We start from the raw sequence: 24,587 nt of genomic DNA on the forward strand, positions 1-24,587 counted from the left end.
TCCTGTGAGATCTCATACCTGTGGTCTTGTTCAGTTTTACCTTCAGAAAAATAACTGAAGGTAAATAACACTGCTCCATAGTCAGCTGCAGCAAGAAGCTGAATTCTGGGTTTTGAGTGTTTTCTACTACTGTTCAGTTTTAAATGTGTTGCTTTAGTGTGATAAACAGATATAGGCAAAGGTACTTAGAGGTGGGAATAACTTTCAAATACAGTGCATCACCTTTACTTACCGATAAAGAGCTGGAATTGGTTGGGCCTGGTTTAAGGGGCTCAAACTCAGAGTTATGGTTCAAGTTATTTTTAGCAGAGTATTATCTTAGCACAGCCTGACTTCTCTACCAGGAAGTTACACTAATTCAACTAAACAAACAAATGACTAACTGTAACTTCCCAAAGTTGTCAGCAGGTGAGAAATACATGATTTACTACTAACTGGTAACTTGTTTACCCACATCCTTCTGCAGCTTCTCTTTAAAACCAATAAAATACTGGTTATTTTTTATTTGGTCAAGCTTAGCAGTTCCACACATGCATGCAGATTGCTATAAATCAGGTCTTTTTTGAGGGTTCTTTCTTTTGCAGAGGCCTCCTCAGTAATTAATATATAAAAGTATATAAATACATATATATAAGACCTCATTTATAGAGTTCTGTCGCTCACAAGGTAGCAAGTATCTGTTCTTTCTGGAAAGACTTCTGTTGTATGGGGGGTGCAGAGTTTCTGGTTTGATTACTGAAGGGATTTGCATTGTTATTGGTAATTTATGCAAGCAAAGAAAGGAAAAAGAACAATCTTATGCTGTTCCTTCTGTGTTGTGCTTCTGGCTAACTTTGGGAATTGTCTACTGGAAGTGCTGCCTTCCATTTGTGGTAAGGGGAGTGGAATGGGTACAGTTTCAAGGTACTTTCAAGGCACTGGCCATTAATGTCAGCTCTTTGTCAATATGCACAGATGATGAAATAACTGAGCTCAATGCATTGTCATGAGTCCTAAGGAGCATGGTTCCTTGTAACTTGGTTGTTAGTGATGAAAAATATTTACAAATATTTTCCTTTTCCCACAGCTCCCATTTGAAATGGAAATTTATTATATCCAGCATGTGATGCTTTACGTTGTGCCCATCTATCTGCTGCAGAAAGGAGGTATGTTGGCAATTTACTCCATATGGACTGAATTGGTCCCATGCAATGAAAAAATGTGCTTACTGGACACCACCAATTTCATTCTTACCTTTTTTTTAAACCAAGTTTCTCTGTTGTTACTTAATAGTTTCTAATGTTCTAATGTTGGAGTTGTAATCCAGGTAACACCAACTTGTGTCAGGCAATGAAATGGAAATTAAAAAAAATGGTCTATTACCCAAAGGGATACCAAGGGTGTATTGGTATAATGTGCACTGTCTTTTTGAGTAGCATCTCTTCCACTTTGTAACACACTCAAGTTGTTGGGGAGTTGTATTTTTAAGACCTTTGCTTTCTCAGTACTGGAACTTAAAATGAGCTGGAAAAAAAAAATCCTGATTGCATCCCATGTAAATATTAGTTGTCTAGTCAGGCAGGTTACAGAAGTTCTGAAGCTCTAATGAAATGCAGTGGCACATATTAGTGACATGAACTAGCTTGCTTGTTATCTCTTCTAACAAGATTTCCATCTTGTATTCACTTATGCCATAATAGTTCGGTAAGTCTGGGAATCCCAAATTGTTCCCCTGGCCAGTGATTTTTCCTGAGAAGGGAATGCAGTGTGTATTCAGCTGGTGTGATGCTCTACTCCCCTCTAGCGTTCACATACCTCTGGCTGCATTTTCTAGCAGAGGGAAATTGTTTTGTTCAGGCAATAAAAGATGATAACTCATGGTCCAGGGGTTCAGTCGCCTTTAATGAAAACCCCGATGATGTGATGTGAACCATGGGATACAGTTTAGAAAATGCTCAGAACAAGCAGAACCAACCTCTTCCATTCTGTTGAATCAGCTGTATTTTATACCAGCAGTGACTTACAATCCTTCACCCTTATTTCACTATAACCTCTGTGTTATAGTGACTGTGTTGCACTGTAACCTGCTGAGTGAAACTAAACAAAAATGATTCAAAGGAAAAAGTGAAGTATCATACTTTGAAACTTCATTCTGCTTTTTTCTCTTACCAGAGAGTTATGACAGCCACATTTAATTTTAATCCATTGTTGGTATCCTAAAATTCTGGCGAATAATGCTAAAGTGCAGTGTAGTTGTAGAAGTGATACAAAATCCCAATTTTTGCAGGAGAAGTGTGGGGAGTAGGGTAAAAAAAGTGTAATCAGCCATGGAGTACTCTGTAGGCAGCGACAAACCAAACTCTTGGGATGTCAGTAAGTCACTTGGTGGCCTTGAAGTTCCCATCTGACATCATTTTGACATGTATGTCCTCTGCCTTAAGGCTTGGCCTTGGATGTCACTTGATGCGTTCCTTTAAGTTTTGGGGTTTGGTTTGGTTTGGCTTTTTGTTTGTTTTGAAGTAGAAGGTCTTGGAGTTTTTCAGGACCTGGAACTGACGGGACTGTATTTGCAGTTTGAAGGGTTGGGGATTGTCACCCTGGTCCAGTTTTCTAAACTCCTGCCCTGTATTAACTTACAGGTATTTGCTGCCATCTAATGTTGATGTGATGGCATTGAAATTGCCAAAAGAGCTTGGTTGGCTAAATCTATCAATTGAGATTGCTCTAGGCTGTGTAACTAATAACTGTTCCATGTCTTATGCACTTGCCTTCTTGTCACCTGACTGACTGTAATTCATTAACATCTGTCAACTCCTTCATTAGCGGTGGTGGCACAGGTGACCTGATGCATGATTTTTGATGGAAAAATTACTCAGCCTGAAAACATTTGTTAGTGTTTTGTCATTTCACTAGCACCTCTGTTTAAAGTACCTTCTGGGTAGATCACCCATGCCTTTATCCTAAGTATATCTTGGGAAAATTGCTTTTTTTTGTCACTGACATTGAGCAGCATGCAGCTCAATTTCTGTATTGTAAATAGAAATTTGGAACAGTGAATCTATGGACTGTGGCTGAGAGAAGTAATTGGAGGGCAGAAAATTGGAAAAATGACAAGGAATGGATCGTATATGGAAAAATACACTACTTCAGTTTTATTGAACATCTGGCCTTTATGGGGTCCAAACATTTTTCAGAGGCAGGGTGAGCAGAACACCTGAAGCAGAGTGGATTTGAAGCTCAGTCTGTGCAGAACTGCATGCCCATGTTTGCTGATGTGCTAATCAGGTATCATGCACACACATTTGACTCCCTGCTGAAACGTTTCCTTTTTGAAAGGAAATTGGGTGACAGCAAGCAAAGGCTGTAATAATTTATTTTCAGTGTCTTCCTGCTATTCATTACTGTGGTGCAGACAGGTCATGATGCACTGGCAGCATCACCTTCATGTCCCTCCTGACCCCATAAGTGTGGGGGCTTTACCACACTTAGCAGCACACTGGTGAGAGAGACTTTTAGAACTCAGGCTTCAGTGTAGCACAGTGAACTCACTGAAGCTCAAGGGCATATTCCCTCTTGGGGATTAAGGTTTCTCTCTCTTCCTCTCCCCTCTGTACTGAGTGAATATAAGTTTCCCTACTTCCCTTTCTTAACATATCTTCTTCCCAAGTGCATGTATGTATACATACATACACATGTGTGCCAGTCAAAATAAATGTTAATGCACAGTGGCTTATCTTTCTTGACTGCACTACGACTCTCATGCAAGATAGATGCAGTGTGGATGTAACAGGCCAGCACAGAAGATCCCTAACTCAAGACAGTTCTTAGATGAAGTATGTCTGCAGTTGGCACTTTTATTTTTCTGGATTAATCTCACCTTATGTCACCTGTGGTTGCTGCCCAAAATTACAGGATGCATCTGGGCAGGCCACAGCATTCCAGAAATAGCTGGATGGGCTGAACAGTGACCTGCAGGTCACTGTTTTCTCTTGTCCTTAGGAAGTGAGACCCTTGCTTCCCTGTCAAAAACGTCCAAATGCTTTTGTAGTTTGTGTTGGTTCACTGTCATGTCAGGTGAGTGTGAGCACTGGGAAAAGGGAGGTGCCATGAATGGTCGAGGTGGGAGGCAGAAGACCAGAACCACAGCAGTGCAGATTTAGAGTGTGGAACCAACCCCTTCATCCAAAAGCTCCTCAGACTGCTTCCTTCTACAACTGAGCTGGTGTTCTGAAGCATATGAGTATGATCTGATAATTATGCTTTGTGGCTCTGGGGTACAGACTGCAGGGAGAAGGCTGAGGAAGATGGCAGCTGAGGAAGTGTCGTGTCTCAAACTGCCACAACTATTGCACCAGTGCATTAGCCTGACCTTCTAAGATCCAGTATTAGTGGTGTTCAGGACCACTTAGTTTTTTAGCTGTATGCTCTTAAGATAATGGAAAAAAAATCGAATTTGCACTGCATCAGCTTTAGAGACTCTCAGTTCCTGACTGTCTTGGTCCTTAAGCTGGTTTGGTCAGGTTTTCAGATGGATTTGACAAGGTTAGGTGTGCACCTTATTTGAGAACTTCAAATCATACTGAGATTTAATTGAAGTGGAATTATTTCCTTAGAGCAGCGAGCAAATGATGTTAGTCCACAACAGATTGAAATAAGGGTTAATTTATAGCAGCTCCCTCTCAGTGGAGCTCAGAGATAGTCTGTCTCGTGTTTTGAGATCGCCAGCGTTATTTAGTTGACCTGGGGACTTCAGCAAGTGGAAGAGGATGTTGGTGTTGAGGTTTTTTTAGGATTTTGTTCCCGAACAGCAGCACCTGGAGTTCCGGGATAGCCCGCAGTGGTTGCGCTGTGGGGCCGCGGCCGCCAGGGGGAGCTGCGCGAGCCCGGGAATTCCCGGTTCCAGCGGGTTTGTCCGCGAGGAGCGGGCAGGGAAGGGATTCGTGGGGTCGTGTTTTCTGGGGGGAGAAATCCTTTTTCTTGAGCTAAATCTGACAGTAATGGCCTTTCAGATTCTGGACAGTCCTGTGGTCCGGCCCTATGTGTTTTAAGAGCTGATTTGCTGTGCACAAGTGGACAGACACAGACATCCTAAATAATTGAGTTGTTTGCTGGGAGTAGAGTCAGAATTTTCTTCTTTTAAGGCAAGTGCTATATCTTTATAAGCAAAGAAGATCCAGTCTCTCTGACTCAAGTCCTAACGCCCTTTTCTTTGATGATCTGAGAGTCTTCAAAAGTGGCATCAAAAGAGAGAAGTTCTTTGGTATTGTCAGAAAATCAGGAGAAGTCGATTTATCTTTTTTCCTCCCTTTTTCCCCTCTCCTGGAGAATGAATGCTTCAGTCACGCTTCAGAAGCTGGGCAGAAGCAGCTCTGTGGGGGCAGTGCAGCGTGTCTGACCTGAGGGGAGGCTGATGTAGAACACAGATACCAAGTACAGACGAAAGGATCATTTTTCCTGGTGGCTGTAAACTAGGAAAGTGCAATTAAAGCAATGGGGGATCGAAATTTGTGCTCTCCATTGGCTGTTAGGACTTACTCTCTAGAGTGGGGGATTACCATATTTAAAGATTTTTTTTTTTTTTTTTTTTTAGCTGTTGCACCCTTTGTTCAGCCACTTTTCTCCTTTGTGACACTCTACCTGTATTTGGTTAGATCTATCCTTAGCTTTTTAAAGGAGTTGTAAAGCAGGCTTTATTATATACCTTAGTAGTAATCCAGGAAAAGTATCACTTTATACTTGGATATATTTAGGTAGTAATACATCTAGTTCATCTCCATCCTTGATAATGTAACAGCTCTTTCACTGAACCTCTTAACTGCTTGGAGATCTGACAACTCTTATGTATTATTCCCCTACTCTCCTGCTGGCAGTTCCATGTTCCCATTCCAGCTTTTTTCTACCTACTGCACCCCACGTATTAGACATAAATGTCTGGTTTGCTGTCCAGCTGTGCTTGTCCTGTGGTGCTTTGAGCAGCAGGGTGGCTGTGTGCTGTCACTCTGGCTGCAGGCTCAGTCTCTTTTGTAGCTTGATCATTCCAGGACAATCCTGTTTGATGATTTAAGAGACCTGGAGAGGAAGAGGAGGGGACATGTCTGTTCTGTGACCCTCTGAGCTTTATGCCCTGGGCAGTTACAGTTTGTTTGAAAAATGAAATCTCTCTCTAGGAGAGGAAGAAATTTAGAGGGGCAGGTACCAGTATCTAGAAGAGCTGCTACTGTCTGAAGGAAGAGGAAGAAGTCCTGCTGCTTCTTTATGGAGAATAAAAAGTGATTCCTGAGTGGAACAAGTAATATAAGATCCCAGTGTGAGCTGATTGTGATGAGAGCAGCTGGCACTGAGGGGAAACAGAAGCCTCCTGGCATAAGGTAGTATTTTGAAGTCTACACATGGAGTCTGAACAGCTGTAGGGGAAACAGTGGATTTCAGGATCATCCTCTTGAGAACATTTTTCCTGTTTTCCTCTGGATAGGAAGTTTGGTCTCTAGGCCAGCTCAATAGGCCAAACAATTAGAATTAACCCTTTGATCAAGGGAAATTAAATGAAAATAAATTTGCCCTCACATTTTTGTAGGCTTGAAAATGAGAGAACTGTAATAGTTGCTGTGAGTTTTGGTTTAAGCAGGTGGTCTTGTAATTGTGAGACTACTGAAGGAGAGTGTGCAGTGCTGGAAAACTCATAAAGCTCTATCAAATGTAGTGGGAATGGAAACCAAGACATTAAAGAGATTATTTAAAACCTTACTAAATTAAAAATTTGTACTATATCTAGGTTCTAATTCAAACAGAGGAGTAATTTTCTCCTCCATTATGCTTTCAGAGAATTACAAAGGAAGTATCACTTTCTATTAAGTTGCGCTCAAATTTTTACAAGCCTATGTATTGAGAATTTTAGATAAAAATAATGGTTCATAAGAACACTTGAACTAGCACAAGACATTGTGGGGGGAGCAGTATGAAAGAAACAGAGTCTTTGTTGCTTTTTATATTTTTAAAGCCATGCTTCCATTTTCTAGATGGCAAAGTGAACAACTTGGCATGTTCAAGGTCAACAAAATTTTGTTGCAGAAGCAGACAAAGAATGCCAAACTCTTTGATCTATGTGGAATCCTTCCTATCAATGCTACTGAAGTATTGAAGTTTAATTTAAACTGACATATCCCCTGCCATGCTATTTCAACACAGGAGCAAATATACAGCCTACCAAGATGCCCCTGATTTGGAATGGTCTCAACTGTCTGGGCCATGACTGGTTTTGAGAATGAGATTAGTGCCAGACTGGCAGTTGGATTAAATTTTTTAAATGCTTAATGTATAAGAATTGCCCATGATCCTCAGTAAATAGAGAATGAAACTCTCTGCTATTACCTGTTAAAATTGATTTCCCACTCAAGCAGCAGAAGCTTTTGCCAAAGCCAACACAGGCCCTTGAAACAACCCCTCAGCTGGGTCTCAGTTTTCCTGTTTGTGTGTCTCTGTTAACAGACTGTGTACTGTGGAAAGCAGACCATGCTGCTCCATTAAACAGGCATCTGCTGAATAGCAGGACTGTAGAGTAGTAAAATCTATAGTGGTTATTTATCTAATGAGAAAGGTACAGAAAATATCCCAGGTATGAATTTAAAATTAGTTTCCCAAAGCACACTTGGGAATGCAGAGCACTATGAAATGTTTTCCTGTGGAGGTCAGTGTTTCCATTTTGTCCCTTGATGGCCAAATAATGCTGCTGCTGAAAATCGCACATTATTTTCAGGATTCCAAAGTCTAACAAGGGAGGATTTTTCTATTACAAAGCAATCCCAAAAATCTGTAGAGAGCAAGAGTTGCTGATGTATGTTTTGAAGTTTTGCAACAGAGAGAGAATGTAGCAGAGTGAAATTCTTGGCTGAGGGAACCTGAACAGCTCTCCTGAGGGACCTCTGAAACATGATTCTCTGACTAGATTGAAGCTGGACATGAGAAGTCTGGGTTGAAAGCCAAATTATGCCATGGATCCTGTTGTCATCTTGTGCAATTTCCTTGGTCTTTTAATGACTGCTGTCTCCCTCCATTCTCATTTCATAGCTGGGTCCACTTGTCTGTTTTGGTGTTCATACCCTACCTGCACTGTAAATCACTTGGATATGGAGGTCCCTCTATTTTAGCTTTCCAACCACCAGGCTTTGTCAAATATTTTTGAAGTAGCACAGGCAACTGCCAACAGATAAGTTCACGTGAAACCTAATTTGGTTTAGCACTGCTCGGCCTGTTCCCAAGGAGCTGCTTTGATACCTTATTTAAATTTTATGTTGTGTTATGTATCTAGGTTAAACATGCACCTAAGACTTCAAAGACAATATAAATAAATTTTGCAAGTCAAACAATGTTTTCTTTACAGCTGAGGAAGGAGCACAAAGAGTTTCTATAAAGCTTGACCAGGTCACCCAAAGTTGGTGCAGCCAAAAATAGAGCCATGATCTCCTGCATTCTGACAGCAAAGCTGGTTCCTCCTTCTCTTGCTCTCTGTAATGAAAAACCATATTCAAGGTGGTGTCACATAGCTGATGTTTTCAGACCATGGAGTTTAATGAATATTGTTGCTATTTAAGTAAAGACTCCTGTACCATTTTCTGAATAGGATGCCAGCTCTAAGCTCACACTTGCATTCCAAGAATTACTGTTGGGAATTTTTTCCTTCTACCTGTAGAGCTTAAAGCTATTCATGGAGAGTTTGCTTTTACCTTTAGATTTTACAGTTCAGACACTTCTGAACTTCACCTTCCCGCTGGGTAAGCAATCTTACAAGCTGACCTTTGCTTTCCAAGTACCTTCTGTGCTCCTGTTTATCATGGATGCACCAAGTCCCAGCTTGCTCAGTGAAACACGGTGTGCAGCCGTACCTTGGCTAATTACAGTAATACAGACTCTCATTAGAGCCAGGGGTGACGTGTGGGGTGCAGATGTGCTGCTGTCATTCAGACATGCAATCAGTGTCTTGCTTTGGGGATTGGCAGCAGAGCACTTGTGTTCTTGTGCAGCTTTAGACAGCAGCGTGTGGGTAACTTTGATTTTGTGCCATTCACAAAACGCTATTTAACCAACTTGTCTCAGGCACCTACTGCAAAATCAATCTGAACTGGCATGATGGGTACAAACTATGGAGGAAAACTATGCAGAAAAGAATTTTAAAAGGGCAGCAGATTGAGGAGGCATTCCTCTAGAGACTTTAAACGTGAAAAGGGATGCACCATTATACGGGGATGTGGTAACAGCAGTTACTTGTATTTATCTACATACATAGGCATATTCACAGCAGCTGTGGTCTGGTGGGTTCTGTGGTCGCTGAACTCTGCATGTGGAGTTATTTGAGTTCTCAGTAGCCTTGTACAGTGTATGCTGAAGTCTGTAATTACTTCCTGGTAATTACTGAATGTGCCAGCAAAGGCTGGTATCAATATTGCACTCTGTGCTGTAAGCTGTCCTTTGAGTACTGGATACACATCCCAATGTTTAATAATATCTAATGGATCAGAGAGCAGATAAAGGCAGATAAAAATTGCCAGTGTATTTTTATAATCCTCTGGAACTCTTACAGCAGCTGAGCAGTATGACATTGTGCATCTTTCTTTTGTGTTCTGAGGTTGAAGTTATTAAAGTCATAAGGAAAATATTATTTTTTCCACATGTCTTACACCAAAACTTTCATGGCTGCTAGTAAGAGTCTTAAGAACTCTCTAAACTGGTTTTGTTCTCACTGTATGAAATTTGAATATTTAATTCCCAAAATAGTCATATATCTATGGGTACTTTTATTAGATCTGATTTCCTTGGTACATTCTAGATCAGGGAACACTGTGTTTTGTCAGTAAATAGACAAAACCTGCTTTCAGGAGGAGAGAGAAAGGTGGAAATAACATGGCATCTGCTATTTCCTTTGAAGGGAAAAAGCATTTTACAGTATCTGTGGTATCTACTGATTATAGTGGAGGTATACTACCACTGCTTGTAGTGTATACCTGAAAATATCTCCACAGCAGTTTTCATTTAAAAGCACAGCCTCTCATTGATGGATTGACTACTTTATACAGCTTTTTCTCTTCCTTGGCATTATTGGTGCAAGTTCCTTTTTGATAGTTGTTAAACAACCATAAAATTAGGAAATGGCAATGCTGTGCTCTAATACAGTGCTGTGCAGGACCTGCTGCTGCCTAAGTCAGTTCTGTGCACGCTGAAGGCATAGTCCCTGCAAGAAGCAGCTGTTTAAGTATAAATAACCTGATTTTTGAAGACTCATTGTACAGTGTCTTAAAATCATACAGTACTTCTGTGGTAGAAGGAAGATTGAGGTAAAAATTAATGGTGTTGGTGAAAAATAGGTAAATGTAATGAGATAACATATTGCATATTTTTACTGCTGGACCAGAAGGAGGGAAGAAGCTGTTCAGGATGCTCCAGGTAAGAATTAAAGCTCTCAAATATTAATTACTGTGATGGTATTGAGTAGGTTATCAGCTCAAGCCAGATGCCCTGACATGCACAGAGCAGGAGAGAGAGGATTATTGTTGAGTGTTTGATGGACACAGCAATGCAGCTGAATACTAATGTGTTCCTTTCTTTTCAAGGTATCTACACTCCAGAACCACTCTGCAATTTCTGGTGGGCTCTTTTATCCACGGGGTTTATGTTTGTGTATCACTTTAGCATCTTGCAGATTCTGGGACTGGTGAGTAAACACAGGTTAATAAATGGGTAGTTTGCAAGTACATCCAAAGTAACACCACTGACTACTTTGTTCCACAGTGTCCAGATCCACATGGATAAGAACTTGCAATGCAAATTTTTGATAAGGCCGCTTGTATGCAAATTGCATGTTCTAACAAGCACTTGTATATTGTGTCTTGCAAGTATTGGTAAAATATTTCATAGTTTGGTTATGTACCTGCATAAATCCATCTATTAAATGCACAACAAAATTTGGATCTGCTTTATTTCTGGAAGCTGCCCTATTTGTGTCGAGCAAAAGCGTCACCTAAACATTTTTCTGTTATTACGGTAATTTCAAAATTACCAGTTTAGATGTCTGAATCGGTGCAAAGCAAAAATATTGTTTAATTTATAAATTTGTTGTCACTTTCTCAGGTTACAGAAGTGAATTTGAACAACATGTTGTGCCCAGCCGTCTCAGATCCTTTTTACGGGCCCTGGTATCGAGTCTGGGCGTGTGGACATCAGACTGTCATGACCATGACCCATGGGAAGCTTGTAATCCTACTGTTTTACAGTGCTGGCCCCATCTTTAAATGTAGCATGGACTTGCTCAGACTCCCAGCTAAGAAAATAGACTGAAATTTCTCCCCATGGAGTCGTGCAGGAAGCAGAGACACCTATACTGGAAAACCAGGAGGAGGGATGAGAGGACAACGGCTTTATACTTCTCCCCACAGTTTATTGCCTCAGAAACACCTTTGTAATCAAGTGAGGGGTTTTTTTTACCTGCTGTTTCTCACTGCCTATTGCCAATGGCAAAATTAGTGGCCTTATTCTGGGAAAGGTTTGTGTTTTATACATTTTGTATAGATTACAGTAGAATCTTGCTAAGCCACCACTTAAAGTTAGGCCAGGACCTGTCCACATTCCAGCAAAGAGAGTGGCAGTGCTACCTTGTTTTGACTTATTTTCCATTAAATATAAGTACAGTTCTATCATGGGATAGGAAAGAATGCAACACTCCAGTGATGTGAATGAACACATGTTGAACCACATCATCCTGGCTTAACTCTTAGAACCTGAATGTTCCAAAACAGCCACAGGAAACAATGTTAATCTCCCAGTTGTAAGTGCAAAGGAGTGAGGTTCTACTGTACTTTCTTTAAGCTGGTTGAAAATGTTGGGGAACAATAACTCATTCAAACAATACTTTTTTTGGTTTGTTTTTTAAATCAACTACTTAATTCTTAAGCTGCTGTGGATAAATATCCATCTAGTGAAGTCCCATCATATCTTGATGCTTTGGAGATACGTTTATTTGGATGAATGGAAAAAAAATCATGTTGAAATAATTTCAAAGACCATGTTATGTATAAGCCATGATAAGATATTGCATCCACTCTTCTGTTCAGACTTTGAACAAAATGTTTTTTCACTTAGCTTAGACTGGAGAAGGAGTGGAGATACAAAGTCCATTGTAAAGATCAGAGTTCTCTTTTTTTTACTTAGTAGCTTTTGAAACATTCCTGCTCTGTCTACACTGCTCCTGGCTGAGTAGACTGGTTAAAAAAGGAACAAACTGAAACTGTTCTCTCCTTACAGCTCTTTTACATTCTGTGTACCGATTTTAAAATACAGGTACAAACAGGAATGTCAAATCAGTGCAGGCCTCTACTGAAAAGAACATGTTCCAGTTTACTGGTAAGAATAAATCTTCTGTCAACTTGTCTTTTGGAGAACAGGATGTAGATGGGCAGAATGATAAACAGTGAAGTGTGTACCATTTTGCAAGGCTAGAGGAGAAACTGTTGGGCAGAAAGATGGGAAATCCTGAGTGTGTTCTTCCAGAACTGTGAGTCTGTGTCACAGGCTGTTGGGTTTCGAGGCTGCAGGTTTTTGTTGCACAGAAGTTTGTTGCAATTTATAGATTCATTGTGTTATCAAAGCTGTGACTTGTAAGATAAACCAAAACCACCATACCTCCTTCAGCTGGATCACCTGAAGGGATGTTCTGAAGTTAGGGTACAGTCATTTATACCTCAGGAGGGAAAAGTAAGAACAAGAAGTGGTTGATTTTGGGCTTTTTGTCTGTTTTCCTTAAAAAAGGAAAATTTTCATTGGCGAAGGAAGAAGTGACTACTTCAAATATTTTTATTCTGTGATTAAAAAAAGTACACCTCAATCAGAAATATATTGTCCCACATTGATTTACAGACTAGTTTTTGGTTTTCTTCCATGCCTTGCTCTGTGTGTTTGTATGTGTACTTATATATACATATATATATATATATACACATACATACAAGAGAATAGATACATGTATGCTTACAATTTGAGAACATGCAGCATATACCTGAACTATCCCTCAGGCATATACAGCTGGTGTGAGTTACACAGACTATGTGGCTCCTCGTGTTTTTAATTAGAATTCAACTCAGAAGATAAGCACCTGATTTAACACAGAGTTCACTGTCACTCAGTGTTGGTACATGATGAATTCCACTGTGGACTCTCCCTGCTGCCTCAGGAAAGCTGGGAATATCTTCTGAAGCGTTTGTGGAGCGGGGCCTAAAGAAAGAATGTGTTGGCATTGAAGGCCTGAATCCATCTGTGGAAGACCACTGGATGAGCTGCTGAAGGGATGGAAGTTCTTGCTGGTTGTTTCAGCAGATTCAGTCCTTTGTGATGAAATACAGGACGTTGCTGGGAGATGCCAATACTGGATGTTAAAGCCTGTCCCTTATTAATATACTTCATCCCCTGTACAGTGCTGAGCAAAATACTAATTCTTCCTAACCTGTATCATGGTTTATTTATTTACATAAGAATTCGGCAAAATGCCTTATGTTGGATTCAATTCTGTTTAGAAGGCATATTTGGTATTACAATAGAATGATTTTAGCCACATTTTCCCAAATACTATTTAGCATTATTATTTGTTTAACTTAAAGTTTTTTGTTTTTTTTTAAAAAATCTTTCCTGTTTTTTAAAGAATCTTTCCTTTTTTCCCCCTCAGAATATTGTAGTTACTAGAAACATTTCTATAGGTAGCAGTCTTTTTTTTTTTCTTTTTTAAACTATAGCATTTCCTATTTATAGTCATATGCTTCAGGGCATTCCAAACAAGTATAAAGCAGCTGCTGTTTGCCACCATTGACTGCATCTGGTCAATTAAAACTGCAGGAGCATTTAAATGAGCTCAGGTGTCTCACCAGTGCAGGCTCTTTGCTTGGAATGCAAAATTTGTGAGCTCTTCTGGCTGACTTAAAATTCAGTATCAGGAATGGCAGAGCTGACATGAGGGAAATCCCTGGGCAGTTTGGCTGAAGGGATTCCTGGTGCAGTTGTACCTCTTGCACCACTGGCTGTGACAGCAGAGCCACTGAGTGGTCACTGCTGCCCTCCTTCCCACCCTGGATCAGAGCTGGCTGGTGGTCACTGGGCTGACTTGTGCTTTTCCCTGTTATGCTGGTCCAAAAAAACCTTTAAGATCATCAAGCCAACCATTAACCCAGCACTGCCAAGCCCACCACTAACCCATGTCCCCAAATGCCACATCTACCCATCTTTTAAATATCTCCTGAGATGGTGACTCCACCACTTCCCTAGGCAGCCTGTTTAATGCTTGGCAACCCTTTTGGTGAAGAAATTTTTCCTAATATCCAATCTAAACCTCCCCGGGTGCAACTCGAGGCTGTTTCCTCCTGTCATGTTGCTTATTTCCCAGAAGAAGAGACTGACTCCCACCTGGCTACTGACAAAGTCCACCCTGAGCCTCCTCTTCTCCAGGCTGAGCCAACTCAGCTCCCACTCATCAGACTTGTGCTCCAGACCCTTCAGCAGCTCTGTTGCTTTGTTTTGGATGTGCTCCAGAGCCCCAATGTCTTTCCTGTAGTGACAGGCCCAAAAGTCACAATTATTCCCTCCTTCCCTGTGCCCCTTTTTTGAAAGCTTTTAAAAATATTTCATGTTTGGTGATGGTGAGCCACCACAAGGATCTGCATCCACAGTTCCTTGAAAGAGAAGGGAGAGCAAGGCTGAGAGCGAGAGTGAGGCTCCACTGAAGGGAGGGGCAGGTCAGAATGGGAGCAGAAAGGCAACAAACTTTTGAAGAAACCATCATTGAACTTCACATCTTTTACCCTTTATTCCTCATCTGTCTCTGGTATCTGTTGGGAATGTGCATCAGCCAGAGCTTGTTCCATGTGCATGCAGGATATAGGAAAGAATGAGAAAGCTTCAGCTCTGTAACAGGTATTTGTTGTTTTCCCTCACAGAGGCTGATTTTTCGTTTCCCCTAAAGGTTTCTTTTATAGGCACTTACACTATACAGATGATTTCTTCGGTTGCTTTTATGCTTATTTATGCTGGAAATGAAAGAACAAAACTCTCCTGCTGCTCCTGGGAGGTAACTGCTTTCTCTGCTGGGGTATTACGCACACAATCTATGTCAAGATAACTTGAAGCTGTTGCCCGGTACCTGGTGCTGAGATTTTACAGAGCTGCAGTGCCATGTGCTAGTGAAAGGGTTGTCCTGGTCCTCCTGGCCAGGTGTGCCCCAGTCCTTTGTGGTGGCACTCACAGTTATGGCAACACTGGCAATAGGTGGGGGGCAGGAGTTGGGCTGAACAGCCACACCTGCTATTCCCCATAGCTGACGCTGAGTGTAAAATCTCACCCCAAAGTGGGCTCATTTACTGTCCAAGAGCAAGTTGGGCACAATCCCAGAAAAAAATCCTTGTGCAGTGTCGCTGCCTGGCCTTCACAGAGACACTGATATGTATTAAGGGGTCTGATCAGAGCCCTCTAATTTTTAGTACTGTAGGCACTTCAAAAGAAACAAGGAGCAAGGAAACTGCTCCTGCTGCCACCGACTGGCTACATTTCCCTCCAAGTGTACCCATAAATGGAGCATTATTAACTTTAATAAACTTGTTTACTCATGGGTTTGTTTATCCAGCCCTCCAAAGCACAGAAGGGAGCCAGTATCATTTCTGCACCCACTACCTTGTGCCACAGCTTTAGCTGTCCAGGACCCCTGCAGTGCTATTTTCCCAAGGACTCAGACACTGAACAGTGTCTGAGCTTTATCTATTCATTTATTCATTTAGCTTCTTGCTATTTAAGCACCAAAGGAGAATTTGCGTCTTGTTTCTTTTGAAGGGTGAAAATGAACCGTGCACGTATAAACTGATGAAAAGCCAGTCTATGAACACGCACCTGGAGCTGGTTTTGGTTCAGCTTCTTACAGTTCAAAAATGCTGCTTATAGGCAAAGCCTACGTGTGCTTGAGCAGCTGCTGCCTTGCCGACCTTGGGAGACAGGAAAAGTCAGTCCATTTGCAAATCTTGAGGTGAGAGAGTACCTAATTATAATTTCTCTTCCTGGCCACAATCAGGGTTTTGATAGTTGTGTATATTTGATATCATTTTGTAAAGCCCAATTGTATTTTCCTTTCAGAAATGGTATTTGCAACTGTTAAATGACTGTACTTTTGTGTCTTAAGTCATGCATCTAAACCAGAAGCACTTGTTTTTCTATGCATCCATAGCTAATGGAAAATAGAGTTGTGCTGTTTTCTTGTGTTGCAATTGTTTCACTTGAGGTGGTTTCTTAGGAATTAAATTAGTCCTAATTGTTAACAAAGCTCTGAAAAGGCCAAAAGCCAGGAAGAGGGCCCATGTCAGCCCAGGTAGGAGGTGCAAGGTTTCTGCAGGCAGACAGGTCAGCTTTGATTTTTTCAGTTTTATGGTGACAAGACTCATAATCTGTTGATTTTGTGATCTTGTACTTTAAGTGATATTGCTGTAAATCTGTCTTGCAGCTGTTGGTGTAACTTAGTCAAAGCCAAGCTGTTTTATAAATAATTTTATTTTTCTTCAGGGTCAATTTTGTACTTTTTTTAAATTATTTCTGCATTTACTGAGTCATTATCCCAATGCTGCAGAGAACGCAGCAGGCAGACCAGTGAGCACTCCCTGCTCTCCCCATCCACGCTGTGCCAGGGAGCTGGAGCTGGGCTGGACCACAAAGGGGTCTTTGGAAACTTGCAGATCTGGTTACCCCACCCTCTAGTTCCAGCACAGCGTTATCCAGGCACAGAATGGTTTGGCAAGGGCAAGGGTGGACGTGGATGGGCTCAACTGCCACATATGCTGTTAGTTCTGAATAATTTGTAAGAGTGTTATGAATTTTGTAAACTTTTTAATGTGCTAAACCTTGGTTATGAGGTAACTTTACAAATACGGGGTAATTTGTGTACTTGTTTTTGTATTTTGGTCTGATGATGGGATATTTTTTTGTTGTTGTGCCCTAAGTACAGATCATTGGGCAAATAGTTGTTAAACCTTTGAATTAAAACAAATAAATGCATTTTAATGGATATTGGACAGTTTTGTTATCATTCTAATTGTGTCAGGCCTGGAGTTTGTCTTGCTTAAGACTTTTTATAATTAGGTAAGAAAACCAAAATTGCCTTTCCACTTCAGTTTGTAACATTAAGAGTCAAGAGTCACAGAGGCACTAAATATTAGCCAATTATAAGTCAGGACAAAATACAGAGGTTTCTGTCTGAAATAGTCTGTACTGCCTGATGTCATCCATTTGCACACAGCAGTTCCTGGGAGAACAATGGTTACTGGGGTTTCTCTAAGTTTTAAGCAGTTCAGTATGACCTGTACCTGCTACCTGCCAGTCAACACCAGCCTGAGTTTGCTGGCAGAGCTCACTGTGGGACATAAATCCTTTAATCACTGTTTAAATATTTCCTGTCCTTGTCTTTCAGGTAAAGAGCTCAGGAAAGAGTGTTACAGTACCATGAGGCTTCCTCCACTGTTCCAGTGTCTTACAGTTCCCATTTCATGGCACTTTAGTAGAAGGTGGGAGAACATTTACAGAAGTTTTCAGCTCAAAACTTTGTTCAGAAAGCTGCTGCAGTAGCTGCAGTACTGTACTTGGACAGCCCCACACCAGAGGTGATGAAAAAGCAGTTTTAATGCACTTCACAAACGCTTCTGGCTGTAATTGATATTATTGCAATCTAGATAAATGTATTCTTGTCACCCAGCATAGCTCAGACAAGCAGGTTATTTCCTTGTGTGAGGTTCCTGGCAAATACTGTTCCTGGAAAAAGAACACACTGGATATGCCCACCTGTATAATTATATATGCATCTTAGAGGTTTAATTTTTCAGGCAGCTGGGGAACAGAATCAATTATCCAGCTTAATTTCTCTGGAACAGTATAAACCCTGATATAGCAGCTTTAAGTAGAAATCCAGTGTGGTGCTGTACGGCAGCCTGAGATGAACCAAGAAAGCAATTTCCCTTTTCAGGCCTTGCTAATTATTCTCAACAGCTCTCTATAACTAACTGGAAATCAGCCTTTCATTGTTTAGTACCACCAAATACGTAAGAATAAGCAAGTTTCCATCTCTGAACCAGCCTCAATATTACTCTGTTAGTTTGATTTTTTTTTTTTTTAATAGCATGGTAACGGCAGAGTTGGCTAAAGTAGTGAGAAAAGTGGGAAACTCTGGGTAGGAAGTGATAACTAGTTTGAAAGTTCAATGGCCTGAGGGTTTTAGGAAAGTTTTATGCAGTTCAGACTAATGATACCAAAGCTGTGACATATAAAACCAGCAATGGAAGCTATTTACTTGGGCAGGTTTGGAGCAAGTGGAGCAATGGCTGCATCAGTCTTCAACATCCAAAGGTTACATGGATCCCACTGGTTTGTTTTCAAAGACTTTGCATCTACAGCCAGCAGAGCTATGAATATTGCATTAGGCACAGGCAAACAAACCCCTTCTAAAATCAGACCTGAGTTCCAGGGAGATGGAATGCTTTGTCTCAGGAATTATCCTACAGAGGACTCAGCAGAAAGTGTCTCTCAGTGCACCAAGAATTTGGCTCAGGGAACAAAGTTCTCCAATGGGGTTTTGCCTCTCTGGGTACTTTGCTTTGCCATCAGCTGGACTGGGGCTTTGACAGAGATTCTTTGATACACATTTTGCAACAATATTGTGCTGACTAATCTGTCTCTAAGTGGTGTAGGCCATGTACTGGTTACACCAGTACAACTGGTTCTGTGAGCAAGTTTTGCTTAAAAAGACTGAAACCACTTCCCTGTCTCACAGGAAGAAGCTCAGGTCTGGACAGACTTCCATGTGTAAACTTCAACGTAAAAAGTATAAAACTGAACTGGTAATTGATATAAATACCAATAAATATACTGATATAAAATAATAACTGATGTAACTAATATAAATGATTTAACTTGGAGTGCTGAGTGACTCCCTTCTGAATTAGACTGAAAGCTGCAGGTACCTGTCCCCAGTCTGCTCCTGCAGCAGACAAAAGGGAAAGACAGTTAATGCCAGGAAAATATTTCTAACACACCATTAGCCTTTGACATTAACACCAGGTACAAATGCTTAAATAAAAACATTGACCAAGCCACACAATTAAGCAGAGAGACATAAAAAGAAATGGTGATTCTTTTTCCTTATTTTATTGGGTAAATGATTTAAAAGGTAATAACAATAGTGTTAAAACTACTACAATATCTTTCCACAGCCATATCTCACAGACCCACAGATAACCTTCTAGCATTTTTTTTTTCTTTTTCCTCATTTTTCTCTTTTTAAGCCGTACTTATATTAAATGCCCATTTCAACAGTTTCTTCACACTAATAGCAATTAAATGTGGAAGGAAGGAGGATCTAGTTATAAAGGAAGGGGGTTCAGGTAATCTGTGATATTATTGTAATCAATCAAGTTGCTAAGGAAGGAAGGAAAAGAGCGAGGCCTTACAAGCTACTCCAGGTAGCTCTAAGCCCACTGTGTGTCACCATGGCATTGAAGATAACTCAAGATGCTGGTGAACAATTTAAAGTAATTTCTTTTTTTTTTTTTTTTTGTAACATATAAAACGCTAAAATAACTTAGAAACTAGATCCAAATATCTTGAAAAGAATCAACTTTGATATACAAAAACAGTCATAAGTTGTTACAAAAGTTTCAAACAAAAGTTTGTTTTCTCAGTGCGTTTATGTACCAGCGCAATTACTGGGTCCAGAGCAAAGAAAGAGGTTTTTCTTTTTTATTTTTTTCTTTAACAGTAATAAAAAAATGAGGAAAACATATCTTTGTATATAAAGAATCATTGCTGGTCTTAAGAATAAATGTAACCAGAAACCCTTAAATCTGAGAGGCACACTTTGGGTTTCTCTTTTTTTTTTTTTTTAACATAAAAGGAAAGTCACCAGTTTATTTAAATGGAGGAGATATTCAGACTCCCCAAATAAACTTAATTAACATCACTAGCAAAAATCAGTTAGAAACTGTACAAAAATAAAAAAGTTAACACATTTAATCCTGCAGGGATTTTGTAAGGACTGGAAGGCAGGCTTTAGGAGCAGCATTTGGGCATGGCTGGAGGCTTCTTTGGTTCGATCTAACACACATAAGAGATGTAACCTACTCCAGACAACAATTTTAAAAACCCGCACATTTGAAGACAAGTAGAGGTCCGCATACAAACGCCAGGTGTGCCAGTGGCTGTGCCACCCTCGGCTCCAGAGTGTCTCTGAGGTCAGGACCGGGCTGTGCCCTCCCTGCCGTGGCAGCAGCGCGGGGATGGTGCGTCAGAGCTGCGGCGGCAGCGGGAAGGCCACTTGAAGCATCACTAAGTAACAGCTTCACGTCAAGTCTACGGTTTGGTTGTCTCTCTCAGTTTACAGAACAGGGTTTTTAGGAACATTAAGCAAGAGAATGAAAAAAAGCCCCCAACAATCTCCTTAATGGAATAAGGCAAACCGAGTAGTGCTCATTAAAAAAATCAGCATTTCAACTTAACAAACAGTGAAATATAAGCTATTTGGTTGTACCTTAACTTCTATAAAGTACCCCAAATGAAAAACAAATCTGTAACTAACCCCAACAATACAACTGAGAGGTACTTAAACATAACTCCAAGGGAATGACATTTGTGAGAGCAATTGTTGATCAGCTTTAAGCAAACAGACCTATTCTGTGCCAGTGCATGTCACAGTGAGCTGCATGTTTGGTACAAAGAAACCCACAATTACACAGAAACAATCTGCAGCAGTTTCAGCACTGTGTGCTGAGGAGGTAGGTGCCCTAGAAACACTGTAGGTAGACTGATTATTCCAATCTTTGAGAAAAATATCATACAATCTGATTGACCACAGACTCTGTAACAGTTTTTCAATTAGTGATACAAAACTCTGGTCCAGAAGGGTCTGGCACGAGCTCGGTTCAAAAGCACACCTTTACAGTTTGTATAACACCCTTTAACTATATTTTTAAGCAACAGCTACTAAGAGATAGACAAAAATGCATTGTGCATTATGCTGTATACAAAAAGGAGACAAAACTATCCTTTTCTCCCCCAAGCCATGGTGGGAAGTATTGCTGACCTTGTCCTTAAAAACCTGCAGGATTGTTTATTCATCAGTATATCATTATTACACTGGTAAGAAATTCTGTATAACATCTGCATATATCGAAGATTTTTTAAAAAATCTGATATGATTTTAGATCCGCATGACCAGTCACGTGACCTTCTTGAGGTTGATTAGCACCTTTCAATACATATATATTTTTATATATAATAGATCTTTTTAAAAAACTTCTAACAATGAGCTCATGCAGAAGCACGAGCGAGCTGTAACGAGATGACAGATAAAGATGGGGTCGGATGACTTTTTTTTTTTGCAGCAGAATGATTCAGTTTGTGCTCAGGTTCCCTATAAGGGCAAGAAAAAAAACCAACACAACTCTATCAGGTAGCCACTTGTTCACATTTCCACTTGAAGACTAATTCATCTAAAAGGGATCCCCAAGTAGAAACAAGACAACAGTATCATCCAAAATAGCCTCTGTATAAACATCTACTAATTTTTGCAGCTTCTGGCTGGCATCTCTTGGCTCCTGAAATTTCAGGCCCTCCGCTTATAAATTAAGGCATCGCAACTGAAAATGGTAATATTTGGACATAAATGCTGTGGATGAAGGAATATCAGAGACCTTCTACAAGAACCTCCATAGAAATTAAGTGGCAGAGCTAACCTCGCATAAGGGATGAGCATAATTTATCCTTATCTGGTTTTGAAACCCTATTGAAACATCTTTACAGTTAGTCCAATTTTTTTTATAACAACTGAATTTTAATGAATTTCATCTACTTGAATTTTATATCTCTATATATTTACAAACATTCATTATTCAAAATAACTGGAATTTCTGCTTACTGTGGTTTACTAACACATATTAGGAAGGTCTTTTCTGTAACAGACGGCCTGTGCTGTCCCCTAGAACACGCACTGAGCTGCAACAGGCAGCAGTGGGAGTTCTGCAGGCACAGGAGGAAGGAGTGAGCTCCTGCCATCGACTGGGCTTGCAAATATACCACACATACCTTTTACTAAATCCTATTTTTACAGCAGGAAAAAGTTTCAATCGGTTTTCTTTCTTCTACCGTGTGGAGGGGTATCAGAATTATTACACAGTACTTACAGCTCTCAAGCACTATTCCTGCAATAGATGAAAACATGTAACATTATGGCATACTTGTCCTGGCTGTCTCACAACAGTCTTTTTTTCTTTTCTTAAACAATAGTTAACTTGATTGAACTATTCATGACTTGAAAAAACTCAACAAGTTCAAGTGCAGATGAAAGAGCAAAATTGGGATTTCTCTTTTCCAAAATAAGTTCACTATTAAAAAAAAAATAATCTCACTTTAAAGAAAAAAAAATGTCCAAACCCCTGATGCCATAGCAGCTTCAACAGGGTTTGCTAGAACGTCTGGAGTACTTGCTATATGTTTCCTATGAATTTCATATATAAGTATATAGTTATGTTATAGTCAAAGGCACTAAAATCTAAATCCATTTTCTTCCTAATATGACATCTGCTACTTGTCAATCTGTTTTTAGAAAACAAATGTCACTCCTAATTTGAGTCATCAGAAAGGCATCATCTCATTACAAATGCATTATAATGACGAGTCTTGACAGGGCTGAGTTGCCCGTGATTCCCAGCACAGAATGGGAGACAAAGGGATCTGGGAGCCTGCTGGATTATGTCATCATGCCCTACCAATCAGGCCACTTGATTCTGAAAATGCTGCCACGTTAACATCACCTCTCATTGTACACGTAATCGCTTCTCTTCATCCAAAAAAAAGCATTCTGTGTGTCAGCCCTGGCGTTCCGGCTGTATGTGCTGGATCTGAGGATCATGTACAAAGCTACGTGGAATCTTTACTGTGAGGGTGAGATATTGTACACACGTTATTAAGAATGTTATGAAAATGCAATTCATTGTCTCCTTTAATACCTGAATCTGATATGTTTCATTCCCTGTCACACCTATTAATGCATAAGCCATGAATGCCTTTTTGCTAAGCAAAGCATCCCTAACTGAAATCCTTAAACTCTTCCTTCCATCCACAGTCACAGAAAGCCTTGATTGATATAATTCAATGTTAATGAAGTAGAAATTTAAATTTTCATACAAAACCCAAGGGTATATGCTGCAAAAAAATCTGCAGTGAATAGATAATAAAAAAGTATGGGATCTTTGTAGTAACGCAGTTTTCCCTCCCGTTGCCATGATGAGCTGAACCAACTAAGGAGCCTCAACATGGCAACGGAAACTATCATCATAAAATGGTACAGTAATAGAGATAGCTAGACCAAGAAGGGGCAGGGTCTCCTGGGAAGAGGTCTGCAGAGAGGTCCAGTGACTGGTCATGCGGCTCAGTGTCAGGAATAATGGTTGTATGGTGGAAGGGGGTGCCCAATACCATTCTGGAAGTGATGATGCTGACGATGGGCAAGGTACTCTGTGTAGCTCATCGTCATCTTCTCACTGCGGTACCTGGAAAAGAGCAAAGAAGCCAATTCAGGAACTGTTACCAGGAAGGTGCAAGTAGCACTAGAAATGCTGCACTGATGGTTTGGTTAGAGATAACAACTCCATACTTCTGATACTGGGAGTAGGACTGACTTCAGCTGCACAAGGGCAGGGAGGGAACTGCCACAATGGTCAGGGTCATTCCTGAATCACATCACAAATCACAACATAAGTGCTCATAAAAAATATTTTAAACAAACAGAACTGTTAAAAATGGTTGCCTATTGTGTTGCTCGATGTAGAGGGAACAGAAACCCATGACTGTACTAACCACCCTTCTTAAAAATGGAACATGTGCAAACTTCCACTCAACCGGGACCTCTCCTGACTCCCAAGACGGTTGAAAAATAATGGAGAGAGGTCCCACCAGAACACTGGCCAGTTCTATGTAACTAAAAGCAGAATCCAGGCCCTGGCATCAAATAATTTGGATAAACTTGCATCAGTATTGTTTGACAACAAGGAACACAATGTAACCAACAACCACTGGGCCCTGCTGAGGGCATCAGCTGCAGCTGTTCTGGAATCGGTGGGGATGGAACGCAGCACCCGGTGGGAGAGCTGGGCTGGGAGTGGAATCCCCACACTTCAGAACCAACCATGGGACCTCTGCACAGCTCAGCAGATGGAAGAGAATCTGTCCCTCTGCATTCCAGACCCCTGCAACTGGTACAAGTCCTTTGGTGCTACTGTTATTTAGTTCTCTCTTTCAAACCATGGCCATAATTGCTGGGTATTAACTTGAAGTGAAGATAGTGACAGATTAGTTTTGATCAGCCTAAAGCTTTCTTCACACACAGGACATTTACTTTAATTTACAGACTTAAAAAAGAAGTTAGAAGCCCTTATTCCACTCTTCTAGTAGATATTTTTGTGTATGACAATAAGTTATTACAATGAGGTTCTCAAATAGGTTGTTTAATGCTGGGAAACAATTACTGTTTTAATATTACTGTCTCTAACCTGTCAGCAGAAGCT

General features: G+C 40.5%; 2 protein-coding genes across 4 annotated transcripts in view; one reads left to right on the forward strand and one right to left on the reverse strand.

Moving 5' to 3' along the window:
* TMEM164 (transmembrane protein 164) overlaps positions 1–17,047 on the forward strand; it is a 35,778-nt gene extending 18,731 nt beyond the window's left edge. The window contains exons 5-7 of the mRNA XM_032702445.1: positions 1,067–1,145; positions 10,581–10,681; positions 11,098–17,047. Of these exons, the coding sequence (XP_032558336.1) occupies positions 1,067–1,145; positions 10,581–10,681; positions 11,098–11,304 (387 nt within the window). The 3' untranslated portion in view covers positions 11,305–17,047. The remainder of the gene's footprint in view (positions 1–1,066; positions 1,146–10,580; positions 10,682–11,097) is intronic.
* Positions 17,048–19,160: 2,113 nt separating this feature from the next.
* The window catches only part of AMMECR1 (AMMECR nuclear protein 1), a 69,388-nt gene continuing 63,961 nt past the window's right edge, over positions 19,161–24,587 (reverse strand). For all 3 annotated transcript variants that reach the window (XM_032702442.1, XM_032702444.1, XM_032702443.1), the window contains one exon: positions 19,161–23,573. In XM_032702442.1, coding sequence (XP_032558333.1) covers positions 23,459–23,573 — 115 coding nt within the window. In that variant the 3' untranslated portion in view covers positions 19,161–23,458. The remainder of the gene's footprint in view (positions 23,574–24,587) is intronic.

The sequence above is a fragment of the Chiroxiphia lanceolata genome, chromosome 14, assembly GCF_009829145.1.
Source record: "Chiroxiphia lanceolata isolate bChiLan1 chromosome 14, bChiLan1.pri, whole genome shotgun sequence".
Lineage (NCBI taxonomy): Eukaryota > Metazoa > Chordata > Aves > Passeriformes > Pipridae > Chiroxiphia > Chiroxiphia lanceolata.